The 13898-nt window shown below is 34.6% G+C and overlaps 1 protein-coding gene across 1 annotated transcript in view; it reads left to right on the top strand.

Moving 5' to 3' along the window:
* SMAD4 (SMAD family member 4) overlaps nucleotides 1-13898 on the top strand; it is a 36523-nt gene that overhangs the window by 9273 nt on the left and 13352 nt on the right. The window contains exons 5-9 of the mRNA XM_046672293.1: nucleotides 1604-1723; nucleotides 1818-1934; nucleotides 3414-3464; nucleotides 9785-9968; nucleotides 11598-11766. Coding sequence (XP_046528249.1) covers nucleotides 1604-1723; nucleotides 1818-1934; nucleotides 3414-3464; nucleotides 9785-9968; nucleotides 11598-11766 — 641 coding nt within the window. The remainder of the gene's footprint in view (nucleotides 1-1603; nucleotides 1724-1817; nucleotides 1935-3413; nucleotides 3465-9784; nucleotides 9969-11597; nucleotides 11767-13898) is intronic.

The raw sequence follows: 13898 nt of genomic DNA, 5'->3' as shown, positions 1-13898 counted from the left end.
TAAATCAAATGCAAATAATTTTGTTTTGGTACTTTTTGGATGTTTTTTCACCATTGAATGGTAATTACTTTAGGTTTTAGAATTTGTGGAAAATGTTCCCTTAAATCTCAAAAAATATTTGATAGAATCAAAAGAAAGAAAAGAAATTGGACTAAAATAGGGGAATTAGAAGACTATTTTACATGACCTGATTTAGTTGAATTGTTTAATTTTATCTTATGTAGTTGGAATTGTGTAATGGAAATACTCAGTCCAGATAACCACAGTGGGCTACTTTACAGTTTATGTTCCTTTGGCACCTGAGTATCTTCAGAGTTTCTTTCTAAATCCCTGTAAATTAAAATAATTTAATTCCTCCTTATAGTGATAGTTTTTCTAAGTTAGCTCAGAGTATATAGCGTGAACAGAGTATATAGCATGAAAAGCAAAAGTAAAAATATAATTAACCTTTAAAGATAACTTGCAAAAAATTTTTTTGGATGAATAGGAAGGGAGGTTTCTAAAAACATCTTTAAAAATAAATAATTTGGGAAATATTAAAATATTCTCTTAAGCTTTTAATTTTACAATCTTAGCCTTAAGGAAATGTGATTTGTAGAGAGGAGAAAAATGTTCCTTTTCCTGGATATGTTGAGCAATGGTGTCATTTACTCTCTTCTATCTGATTGTATGCCCAATTAGATGACAGAAGATTGAGGTGAATCCAGTGGACAAATAACAATTATGAAATTTCAGTGTTTTCTAAATGAGATAAACAATTGACTTAATTAATGCTTGCTTAAAGAAATCAAGCTTTTCCCACTAAGAAAAAGCCTTAAAAATGTAGGTCAGTAAGCAGTATCAGAGAATGTTTTGAATAGCGTAGAAGTCAGAGGAAGCTTAGTCCTCCTGGTATGTTACATATAGAGAGGGCAACTGGTTTCCTGTGAATTCAGAAATATGATAGTATTCTTGGAAAGAAGTGATTCTTGGTTTTTAAAAGTATGTGAGAGAATTTCAAAGTAGACGGATAGGTTTTTTTTTTTTTTACTAGCAAATGCTATATGATTGGACAGTGCAGTTTGACCTTTTCTTTTTTAACTTCCTCGCCTTACCCATCACATTCCATTTAAAGTATTTGCCTGCTCTGCTTTTCTTTTATCAAACCCTAGCATTCTGCCATTACCAGTACCAGTGCTGATAATGAAGTTTTCAGTTTTCAACATTTTCTTGAGCCTGGACTTTGGGAGTCCTAATCAGAAAGGTCCCAAACTGGATGGAGTTTAGTGGCCAGGAGTGAGCTGATATGTTTCTGAAGAAGTTACTATGATAGGCTAGACATATAGTGGGATTTTGCTGGCATTTGAAGAATATTTGTGAAGAAATAGGCCACTAACATTAGCTAGACGTTACTTAAGATGGACTAATTTTGAACTTCTTCAAGTTAAGATTAGCCTTTATAGATGACTTTAGGGTTTTTTATTTGATAAGCCGTGGATGAGTTGCACTTTTTGCTCATCTTTATAGTTGTGACTATCAGATATAATTGGTCTTTCATTTACTGTGTAAAACCATAGGATTGCATCTATAAATGTACCGTATTAATGTGTTCTTGTTCCTCTAGGTCAGCCTCCCAGTATACTGGCAGGCAGCCATAGTGAAGGATTGTTGCAGATAGCTTCAGGGCCTCAGCCAGGACAGCAGCAGAATGGATTTACTGGTCAGCCAGCTACTTACCATCATAGTATGTACATGCTTTTAAAAATCTTTTAAGTAGTTGAGAAAAAATAGGCAGACTTCATAAAAGCAAATTAATCCATGTGGGCCTTAATTTTTAGACAGCACTACCACCTGGACTGGAAGTAGGACCGCACCATACACACCTAATTTGCCTCACCACCAAAACGGCCATCTTCAGCACCACCCGCCTATGCCGCCCCATCCCGGACATTACTGTAAGCTCTTGTTTTTGTTGTAAGGGCCTTTTCTTTTTGAGGACTTTGTTTTCTTTCTGTTTTTTAAAAAATGGTTTCACATCTTTTATTCATCTTGCAATTTAGTTTGATCAAATGATTAGTGCTTTTTAGTATTTTTTGTAAACAGTATTATTTATTTTCCATAGATTGTCATACCTTTGTTTTAGAGGAGTGATGTTTACTAAATACATTTATTTCTTTGTTGCTGATGTTTCATTAACACCACATTGATTTCCATTCATTTGTTTGTTTGTGTATGTTCTTAGATCTCATGTGTATCTGTATATCCACCCTAAGTGGATTGAAACCCCTTGAGTGTCAGGATCTCAAGGTTTCCCTCACCATAGTATTCGGCATACCATAGACTCTCAGATGTTGAACCTAACTTTACTCTGTGCAGGCTTGACTGGGAGGGGTACCCTACTGATAACCATAGCTTGCAGATTCAGGTGGAATAGGAACATTGTTCATTTGGCTTAGTACAATCAAGAATGTAAATCTCTCATATATATCAAATCCTTTTTCCTCCATTGTAAATCTTTCACATGTATTAAATCCCTTTTCCTCCATTATAAGATTAATAGTACCACAGAAAAGTTGGAAAATACAGAAGAATGTAAATAAGAATAAAAATTACCCAGAATCCTGCTACCCAGAGATATCCACTTTTAATATTTTGTCACATTTTTACTTCCAGTCATGTAAATAGGTATATATAAATTTGGGGGGGCGGGGATCATACTGTGTATATATTATTGTATCCTGCTTTTTTTCAGTTATGGTACTATTTGTCCATGTCTTAAGAGAATGTAGTTTTTAATGGCTGCCTGGGCCTGCATAGTGGTTGGGGGTGCTGAGTTTGGACCCTTCACTGGCTGTGTGACCATTCTCAAGTAATTTAACCTCCCTAAGCCTTAAGGGTGATAATAGTAGTATGTACCTCAAGGGGTGTTGTCAGAAGTAAATGTAATAATTCACGTGAGGTATTTAGCACATGTCTTAACACATGATAATCTCTCAATTATGTTAGCTACTGTTCTATTATGCAAATATGCTTAATTTAATAAACCATAAACACTTGTTTTTAGAATGAGCCTAACAATTTGAATTATTATTATATATTGCATTATAAATTATACTGTATTACATGTTACATGAATAATTCATTTATAATTTACATTAAATTTTGTGTGTATGACTATTATAAATTACTTGATAGCACTTGGCACATAGCACTAAAATGTTAGCTGTTGAATATCTGCTAAAGTAATTCAAGAATATTTTCTTGTTATAATAATGAAGTAATCTAAACTAGGCTTTTAAGTTCTTAGACATTGCATAAGCTTGATCTAAACAACTCCTAAGGTACAGCAGTTATATTTAACTAAAGTTTATTAAAAGTTTTAGCGTTGGAAAACTTAATAAATAAAAATGAGATTTTTATTGTCTTTTCTTTAGGGCCAGTTCACAATGAGCTTGCATTCCAGCCTCCCATTTCCAATCACCCTGGTAAGTATGTTTAAAATTGATTCCCTCTATTTAGATTTCTTTATGGTGATTGAAACACACACACACGCACAAGTTTTAATATAATTATAGAGTAACTTAACTTTGCAAAGTACAGTACTCATTATGGCATTAGTTAATCAACAGTTTACAAGTAGCCAATATAGTCAAACTGTTTATATTTGATTCTTCTTAACTGTCTCTGAAAGAAGAGACAAGAACTGTGTTGTCAGCTAAAATATAGCATACCAAAATGTTGGTTTTAGCATTGAATACGTAAATATTCAGCAGAAGAAAACTAGGTTTCAAAATAGAACAGCTGTAAAACTATAGCTTAAAAAAGCTAGGGAAGAATCTGAAGTAGATACTCAAAAGCAAAATAATTCGCTGTATCTGTCTTAGAAGATAAGATAGAGTCAGGAATCTCTGGTTAACCAGAATTTGGAAACAATTTGATTAAATTATGTTCAAAAGAGTAAATAGCTAAGTAGATGCCCTCAATTAAAAGTTTGAATGTAACTTTTTAAACTATGGAAACAATAAAACAGAAACTTTGGAAATAGAAGAAAATGCCATAGACTTTTAAACATAAACGTAGGATTTGATTTGTTTTCCTCCCCTCCACCTGTTTACAATTTCAACTCATCACCTTAATTTTTTTCTCCTAATTGAAAAAAAATTGTTTTATTATGAAAAATTTTCAGACACCAAATACCAGAATAGTATAGGAAACCGCCCTCCATTGTAATCATCCCTCAGTTTCAGCTCTCCGGTACATAGTTGTGTATTCTTCGTTGTGGGTTCTTCTAGTTGTGGCATGTGGGACGCTGCCTCAGCGTGGTCTGATGAGCAGTGCCATGTCCGCGCCCAGGATTCGAACTAACGAAACACTGGGCCGCCTGCAGCCGAGCGCGCAAACTTAACCACTCGGCCACGGGGCCAGCCCCTGCAATAAAGATTTTTTAAAAAATATGACTACAGTAACCATAATGATCAAAAAATAACTTATAGTTCCTCAAATAGCTCTACGTAATTTTCTTTAACAGTGTTCTGTTATTTATTATTTATTGTAGTTCTCTTTTCTTCTAGCTGTTAAAAAAAGTTGAAGGTAAAATCTTACTGCTTGTAACTCTTCTCATATTTCAGTTTAAGAGATTTAAGGAATTTCTGGGTCAAAAGGCCAAATTGCATTACAGTATCACAATCAGAGTATGAGAACCATTTTATCATGCTCACGAGCAGTAGGTGTGACAGTTTAATAAACTTTTTGCTGATTTAGGAGACAAATATGTTTTGATTAGGAGAAAAGTGCTGCAGGTGGGGCAGAAACATTTTTTAACCATACATATTTACTAGTTAAATTATCCTCTTCAGTGGATTTTCTTTATGTTAGTTACATATTGCCAGTGGTTTTAAACATTTTTTGTGTGGATGAAGAGGTCTTGCCTTTTTACAAAAATTTTTATTGAGAATTGTAGTATACAGAAAAGTACATTAGTATGCATACAGCCTAATAAATAACAGTAAAGCCAACACCTGTGTAACCATCACCCAGACTGAGAACTAAAACACTGCAGTGCTTGGCCATACGATACAGTCCAAATTCCTTAGCTGGACAGAAAGGAGTCTCCGATCCTGGTCCCTGCGTACTTCGCTAGCCTCATCTTTTTATGCTTTAACCGTCCTGAACTGCTTACCCAAGCTTGCTCAGCTGTATCATTCCTCTGTGCTTTTTTTGCACGTGTGGTTCTCTGCCTGATATGTCTCGTACTCTATATTGGTTATCTGTTGTTCTGCAAAAAATTGCTCTCAAAACTTAGCAGGCTAAAACAGCAATAATAGTTTAGTAACTCAGTTTCTCTGGGTCAGGGGTCTGAAAGCGCCTTAGCTGGTTTGCTCTGGTTCAGTCTCATGAGGTTGCACTCATGTTGTTGGCTTTGACTGCCATCATCAGAAGGCTCTTCTGGGACTGGAGGATTCACTTTGAGGGTAGTTTACCCACATCCCTGGCAAGTTAGTGTTATTGTTGGCAGGAAGCTCTGGTTTCAGTGTAGACTTCTCCCTAGAGCTTCTTGAGTGTCTTCACATGACAACCAGGTTCCCTATAGTGAGTGGTCAAGAGAAAGCAAGACAGACCCTTGGGATCTTTTAAGACTTAGCCTCAAAAATCACATCATCATTTCTATAAGATCATCTTTGTGGGGAGGGGGACCATCCAAGGATGTGAATATCAGGAGGTGAGAACCACACATTCCTATCCTCCTAAATGTGGCATACTCTTTTAAGATCCAGCTCGAGTACACCACTGTTGGGAAGCCTTTCCTAATCCCTTGTGTCCCCTGCTATCCAGTACTTTGTAAATTACAGTTATTAGTTTGCGTATCTGTTACCCTTGTTTCATGAATGAATAGAAAAGACACCAAAGTAAAAATATTTGTATTAAGTGTATGGTTAATGCAGCCCCTTAAGGTCTGATTAAGAAATGCTAAAATATTCTGCCATAGACTTAGGACCATTTGGGCAGGAAATATGCATATACCTCTGAATATATAAAATATTTTTAATAGTTAAAAATCATCAATAATGTATAGTGAATCTATTTTGAGAAATTACTTTTGAAGATAGTTGCATAAATATTTTAGGAAATATAGGTAATATAAATTGTAGAAAATAAAAGTAGTATTCATCATTATCTTAGTGTGAAACATTTCAGACAGGTCATTTACTTGGTGATTTCTATGTTTTGACTTTGATAACTAAGTTGAAAAACTATTTCTAGAAAAGATTAATCTTTTCTTTTTTATGGACTCTGCTTTTGCTTTTTCTTAAAGCTGAGATATATTCATTAAATTAAATATTGATTACAAATTAAAATGAAGAGCTTCCTCAGTGTCTTCGAAGTTGTTTTGATAATTCATAAACGGATTAAAAAATCCACAAGTTTCCAAGTTCAGGTTGTGTTCTAGTACTTTGGAACTATTCGCTATTCAAGAGAGAACCTTTATGTGTTCATAAAAGATTCTCATAGGGCATCTCTTTCAGATCTAAATAATAAAATGAATAATTCATAATGAATCTCTTAGGAGCTTTAACCAAATTTTTAACCTTTTCTTGAATGACTGTTTCAGAAATTGAAGATAATGCTTTGGAGACTTACATTTCCCATTATAATTGAACAGTGTTTATTTGGTAAAACTGTGCTTTATAATGCATTTCCCCATTACAAAAAATATTTAGCTAAGTTCTTATATTGTTAAAAAAAATTTCATGTTCTTAATTCAGTCTTTTAAAACTTTTTCTCTAGCCAGTGATGAACAGCCCATAGGCTTCATGAGACCAGCTGAACTTCACTAATTTAGGGACAAGAAACTAAAAATATCAACGTCAGCAAGCACATAACAATCCCACTCCCTTTCAGATGAGTTGGGGCTCTAAGAAAGCTCTCTCTGAACTGAGTAATTCTCTCCTGCTATTGATGCTAGTTTTGAGAAGCTGCAGGCTTGTTGCTTATATGGCATTTGGTCCTTGGAGCAAAAGAGCAGAGAGAGATCCAGAAAGGCTTAATGAGTGTGTGTTTCCTGTTATCTTCTCCTTTTTGAAAAATAAGAATGTTCCCTCCCAGCTGTTTAGCAAATTTGAAGTAGAAAAGTTTTTCACCTAGTATTTTGTATCCCAACACTGCCAAGGTCTCTGGAACCCACTTAGATAACCTCTAGCCCGTCTTTTCTCACAGATAGTAATGCCCTTCCTCCTACTTTCCTAGACCTTAATAGTCTCTTAATAGATGGTCCTTTTTCATCCCTGGTCTGTGGTGCAACTCTGATGCCAGTTTCTTTTTATCCTCAAATCTCTTAAAACTCTTCTTCCCAATACTAGCAGGTCAACTCATACTAAACCTGTTCAGAGATGCAGCTTTATATAACCATCATTGTTGTCTGGTATATGAAATATTAGGCAGACAAACAAAACCAACCCTTTGGTGAGTGGGAACTAATAAGATACGGTTTAAGTCCAGTTGCAGATGTTGCAATTCATGATGATAAAAGTATATTTTTCTTATTTAAACATGAAAATTATACAACTCCCTTTTCTCCCCCTGAATTGACTCTCATGGAAAAAAGTCTGCTCACCATGGAACTTTACTTCTGGATAGTGTTCTTCACTATGAACGAGGAAATACATGTACTGGGGCCCCATTTTTTACCCAGCATTGCAAACATTCATGACTTCAGGGCATGGTTTGTAACAAAATTTACTCTTTGGACTGGTTGTTTAAAGACCTCTTTTAAGTTCTGTTACTGTTTTTTGCTGCCAAAACACTGGATAATTATCATCTTATCTTAGACAACCTCTTTAGTTTTAGCTTCAACCAGTATACCTGAAAGGTTTGCTGAGGCTTCTTATCCGTAGCATAATGTGATGTCTTTAATAAAGAATTTTACTTTGAAAAATAACTTGCTAAATATTTCAAAACTGGCTTTTTAAGAAGGCACTTTAGTATATCACTAGTTTTCATGTTTTTATTAATTTTTATTAAATTATTAAATTTTTATTAAATTAAATTTATTAAATTAAATTTTTTATTAATAGTTTTATTAATTCTTCTAATGTTTTATTAATTCTTCCTTGGAAAGTACTTTCTTCCTTGACAACATTTTGAACAATTAGATACATAGATTTTATAAGATTTTTTTAAAAATGTATTTTAAGCATCAATCATACTTCATTTTAAGATATTTTGGGATTTTGAAAAGGTGCACTTTTTTGTCATTCTAAGTTGAAAGTTGAAAGTTTGATTGCTTCAAATTCTACTTCATAGGTCATAAGTGGCACATTAAGCTGCAGATAAATAATTGGTTTATCAGCAGAAAACTTTTATTCTCTAACAAAGGGCACTGAACTTTTTTTTTCCTTAAATATGTCAAACCATATCCACTCTAGGGCCTTTGCATTTGCTTTCCTCTTGAAATGTTCAGTCTTCACATGGATTCATGGCCTTTCGGGTCTCACCTTCTCAGAGAGGATGGACTCTTACCATCTAGTCTGAAATATTCTTCCCACTCATCTTCTGTCCCATGCCCTGTTATATTTTCTTGACAGTGTTTATCATTACCTGAGTTATCTTGTTTGTTTGCTTGTCTGCTTCTGCATCTCCATGAGAGTAGGGACAATAGGTGTTTTATTTGCTGCTATGTATGTTAGTGCCTAGAATGATTCCTAGATTCTCCATAAATACCTGTTAAATTAGTTTAAAAAGGAAAACCAAGTAATTTCCGTGTGTGGGCTCTATGTAATAATCATTGTATTCAAACAAAAATTAGAAATATTTGCTTGGTTATGTTTGTAAATCAAACCAAGTAATGTCTCCTTTTTTCCTCAATCAGTCATAATTATTTTAAATCATCTGTTGTTCAAATGAATACACTAAATACATCTTCAAAGTTAAAATTGTAGTAGTTAACATGAATTGATTTCACCAAAAATACAGATGGGACAAGTGACCCAAGAGAGTTGAGAATTCCTGCTCATAGCAACTGTGTAGTTGGAGTGTAATTAACCTTGGCTCTGGTCTGGAATGGCTGACTTCCTTATGCCCTTTCTCTCATTTAGGGATCTATAAAAATATGCCATGGATTGATGTTATTCAAGAACACTTCCCTGGAATATGTCTTAGAGTCAGTGTATTTTTAAACAATAAAAGTTCAAACTGCGTAGAAGATAGTATATGCAGTCAAATGAAACAATATGGTAAAATAATTTATGTTAGGTTCTGATTACCTCCATTCTATAAATTCTCAGTTGACTGGGTCCTTTAAGGTAAGAACCGAATTCTAGATGTCAAAAATGACTCTGGAGGGCCAGCCCGGTTGCACAGTGGTTAAGGTCACATGTTCTGCTTTGGCCTGGGGTTTGCCAGTTCGGATCCCAGGTGCGGACCTACGTACCACATGTCAACCCATGCTGTGGTAGGGGTCCCACATATAACGTGGAGGAAGGTGGGCATGGATGTTAGCTCAGGACCAGTCTTCCTCAGCAAAAAGGGGTGGATTGGTGGCAGATGTTAGCTCAGGGTTAATCTTCCTCAAAAAAAAAAAAGACCCTGGAGTTTCAAGAATACTAGGTACTGAGCTGAACAATAGAAGACATGGAAATGCCTACTTTTTAATGCATTGTCATTTTAATTAGATTCTTTTGGGTGCTTTTCAGATGCTTCTCTCTTCCCTTCACCCATTCTTTTAAGAAAAGTTTGACTTAGGAAGTGAAAGTGAAAATCTCATATTTTTCTCTCATGGGTGGATGTTCTCTCCCATTCTTTCCTACAGCTCCTGAGTATTGGTGTTCCATTGCTTACTTTGAAATGGATGTTCAAGTCGGAGAGACATTTAAGGTTCCTTCAAGCTGCCCTATTGTTACTGTTGATGGATATGTGGACCCTTCTGGAGGAGATCGCTTTTGCTTGGGTCAACTCTCCAATGTCCACAGGACAGAAGCCATTGAGAGAGCAAGGTATTAATTGTTAGTTATTTTAAAAATTGAATATGTTACATAGTCTTTATTTTGAAGTTATATATTTCAGTGTAGATTATGTAAGTTTTCAAATATAGATAAAAGAATAAAGGTCATCTTGAAAATTCAGAATTTGTAAGCATTCCATTTTAATTGTAGATGTTTGTTATTTAAAATATGATAAACGGGCCGGCTCCGTGGCTGAGTGGTTAAGTTCCTGCGCTCCGCTGCGGAGGCCCAGAGTTCACATCCTGGGCGCCGACATGGCACCGCTCGTCAGGCCACGTTGAGGCGGCGTCCCACATCCCACAACTAGAATGACGTGCAACTAAGATATACAACTGTGTACCGGGCGGGGGTTGGGGAGATAAAGCAGAGAAAAAAAAGTAAATAAAATAAAACATGATAAAGATAGTCTTTTTTTGTTGTTGTTAGGTTTCTATGTTTTGAATGGTAACTAGACCTTTTAGAATCCAGTTTGAAACCTAATTTTTATTTCCTCTGATCATATATTTTTTCTACAAATCTATTGAAAGGAAATAATATAAAATAAAGACATGTTTCTGCAAGTGTTATTTATAATGTTGGAAAACTGATAATAAAAGGGAAATGGTTAAGTTAATTTTGATAAACTTTCGTTTTATGTAGTCATTAAAATGTTAATAAAAATTTATATAATCAAATATAAATGCCTAAGATGAAGTATTACAGGAAAAGATAAGCAATTTTAGGTCTTGTCTGATCTCACCTCGTTAAGGAAATGTGCATGTGCGTAAGCACATAATCATGACTCTCTTGCTAGCTGTGTGACTTTGGCAGATTACCTACTCTCTAAGCCAGTGGCGTGTAATAGAATTTTCTGTGATGAAGAAAATGGTTTATGTCTATTCTGTCCAGCACAATAACCACTAGCCATGTGGCTATTGAGCACTTAAAATATGGCTCATGTGATTAACTGAAATTTTAAATTAATTTGAATTAATTTAATTTAAATAGCCACATATAGCTAGTGGCTATTGATTTGGGAAGCATAGCTGTAAGACTTAGTTTCATCATTTATAAAATGGGAATGGTAGTATTTATCTCATTGAATTGTGAGGGTTAATTGAGAATTTATCTTAAATGTTCCTGACACATAGTAAGCGATATATATATGCTCATCATTATTATATATGAATAAGATATTCATAAAAGAAGGAAATACACAAAAAATGTTAACAATGGCTATATTTTGGTTATGGTGGTATATAATTTTCTTTTTTTATTATTTTTTTTTGGTGAGCAAGACTATCCCTGAGCTGATATCCGTTACCAGTCTTCCTCTTTTTTTTGCTTGAGGAAGATTAGCCCTTAGCTAACGTCTGTGCCAGTCTTTCTCTACTTCGTACATGGGATGCCTCCATGGCATGGCCAATGAGTCGAGTAGGTCTGCACGTGGGATCCGAACCCATGAACCCAGCCGCCAAAGCGGAATGTGCGGGACGTGTGGGACTTCAACTTCTCAGCCACAGGGCCAGCCCCTCTTTGTTCTTTTTAGTTTTTCATTATTGGGTATGCTATATAATCTGAACTAAAATTTATTTTTAAATACTTATCAAAATGGAATGTAATTCCCTTTTTCTTCCTAAGGTTGCACATAGGCAAAGGTGTGCAGTTGGAATGTAAAGGTGAAGGTGATGTTTGGGTCAGGTGCCTTAGCGACCATGCAGTCTTTGTACAGAGTTACTACTTAGACAGAGAAGCTGGGCGTGCACCTGGAGATGCTGTTCATAAGATCTACCCAAGTGCGTATATAAAGGTTAGTTGCAATTTTACTCAAATATTTTAGACTTGGGAAGCTGTATTTGTTGTTTAAAGAATCGAGATGGAGGTGGGAAAAGTAGAAAAATGTCTTTTTATGTGTTAAATAATCAGAAATTATGTTTGTGTGTAAAAGACATTTCCTGGGGGCATTTATTAACATGATTGGTTATTTAGTTTTGTGGTTGCATTTATGCCCTCTTGTTTTATTAGCAAATTTGTTTAAAGGTTTTAGAGTAATGCACAGGCTCTTGAAAATACTAAGTGAAACCTCCCAACTTGTATTCCTTTGATATAAAATATGTGAAAATCAGTCTCTGGAATTTTATCTTAGACAATCTTCAGGATTTTATGGGAAGGAATTCTAAAATTAATACCTTTTCAAATTAAGAACCTGAGAAATGAAAAATTCTTCAAATCTAGGTTTTTTAAGGTTGGTTATTTTAAGCATTAAGTGAGTTTTATTTACTGTATCATTTTGCAAATTAAACCTGAGGTATTTTTCATTAATTATTACATATTCAGCCCATTTCAATTTTAGTTTATAACATACATTGTTTTTGAAAGAGGTGGTTAAATATATTTTTAATTTCAGATTTTTCACAGTCATCTTCATTGTTAGCTACTGAAATTAGTGGAATTAACTGTACCTCATCACTTACTCCTAGGAAATTGCTTAGCATACAGATAATAGCCAAATAGTGTCTGCAAAAGTGGAATTGCTTGATTGCCTTTCAACAACAAACCCAGTATCTCATTTGTGTCATTTGAAGTGAATGGACAGAGAACTCCAGTGTTGATTGAATATATACTATGTGCCTGACAGTAGCTATGAGCTTATCAGATGTGGGATGGTATTTAAAACATTTGAGCTTAAAAAATGTGGTATTATGTATAATTGAAGTGATTTATAGGATTTTCAAATAAATGTAACATCTCTATTTTGGTACAAGTGGCCCTTTTTCAACCCCTAACAGATGAGGCATGTCATCTCTTGATAAACCACTGTCATGGATGTATTTTTATAGTAATCTCAAGCTTTTGCTATGAACAATAAATAACTATTTTGTGGGACATTTTAGTGGAATAAAAAACAGCTTTCCATTTTTGTCATATTAACTGAGATCTAAAAAATTCTTCTGTTTTCCAAGTATATTACTGTTCTTTAGAAGAATCTTATTAGCCAGAAAGAAAGAGATGCAGGTATACCCTAAATCTAACCATTGGCATTTTCTTCGTTTGCTAATGTTTTGGGCAGCCAGAACTAACGAATCTGTATATTACTGTTTAGCTTGTCAGATTCTCACCAGAAATGATATTACTGGGGTGAATTGTGTGCAGATAACATGGACCACTGGAAGGAGTGCCCACCCATTGAGAATACCCTCCTCCAGACACACATACACACACACAAACACATTTTTCCCTTTTTTATTAAAATGGAGAAAACATGGGTTTGGAGAGCCATTCTTTCATTTTACAAACCAAGAAGCTGGAACTAAATTATGGGTTTTTTTCTCTTCTAAGGTGTTGATTTTTTTCTTCCTTCTCTCATGACATAGTCATCTTACATTTGTGAAAATCTGATGTAATGAAATGGCATTTTACAAGCTTTAAATAAAGCAAATGTTTGATTTCTCTTTAAGTCGCTTTGCTCTTTTGCTTTCAAAAGTAAGTAACATCTGTTTTGTTTTGTGTTTCTTAGCACTTGGCAGTCAGGTTTTTTAATAGCTTTATTAAGATACTGAGATATAATTCATATACCATATAATTTACCTATTTAGAGTGTGCAATTCAGAGATTTTTAGTATATTCACAGAGTTGTGCAAGCATCAACACAATCAATTTTAGAACATTTTGTCACCCCAGAAAGAAACCCTATACTTTTTAGCTGTCATCTCCCAAACCCCCTATTTCCCCCAGCCCTAGACAACCACTAGTCTACTTTCTCTCTCTTCAGATTTGCCTATTCAGAACATTTCATATAAATGGAATAATATAATGTAGTCTCCCTTGACTTCTTTCACTAAACATAATGTTTTCAAGCTTCATCTGTGTAGCATGTATCTGTACTTTGTTCCTTTTTATGGCTGAATAATATTCCATATACCATATTTGATTTATCCATTC

This window comes from Equus quagga, chromosome 9, assembly GCF_021613505.1.
Source record: "Equus quagga isolate Etosha38 chromosome 9, UCLA_HA_Equagga_1.0, whole genome shotgun sequence".
Classification (NCBI taxonomy): Eukaryota; Metazoa; Chordata; class Mammalia; order Perissodactyla; family Equidae; genus Equus; species Equus quagga.
Note: the sequence above shows the minus strand (reverse complement) of the source record. Positions and strands in the feature narration are given on the sequence as shown.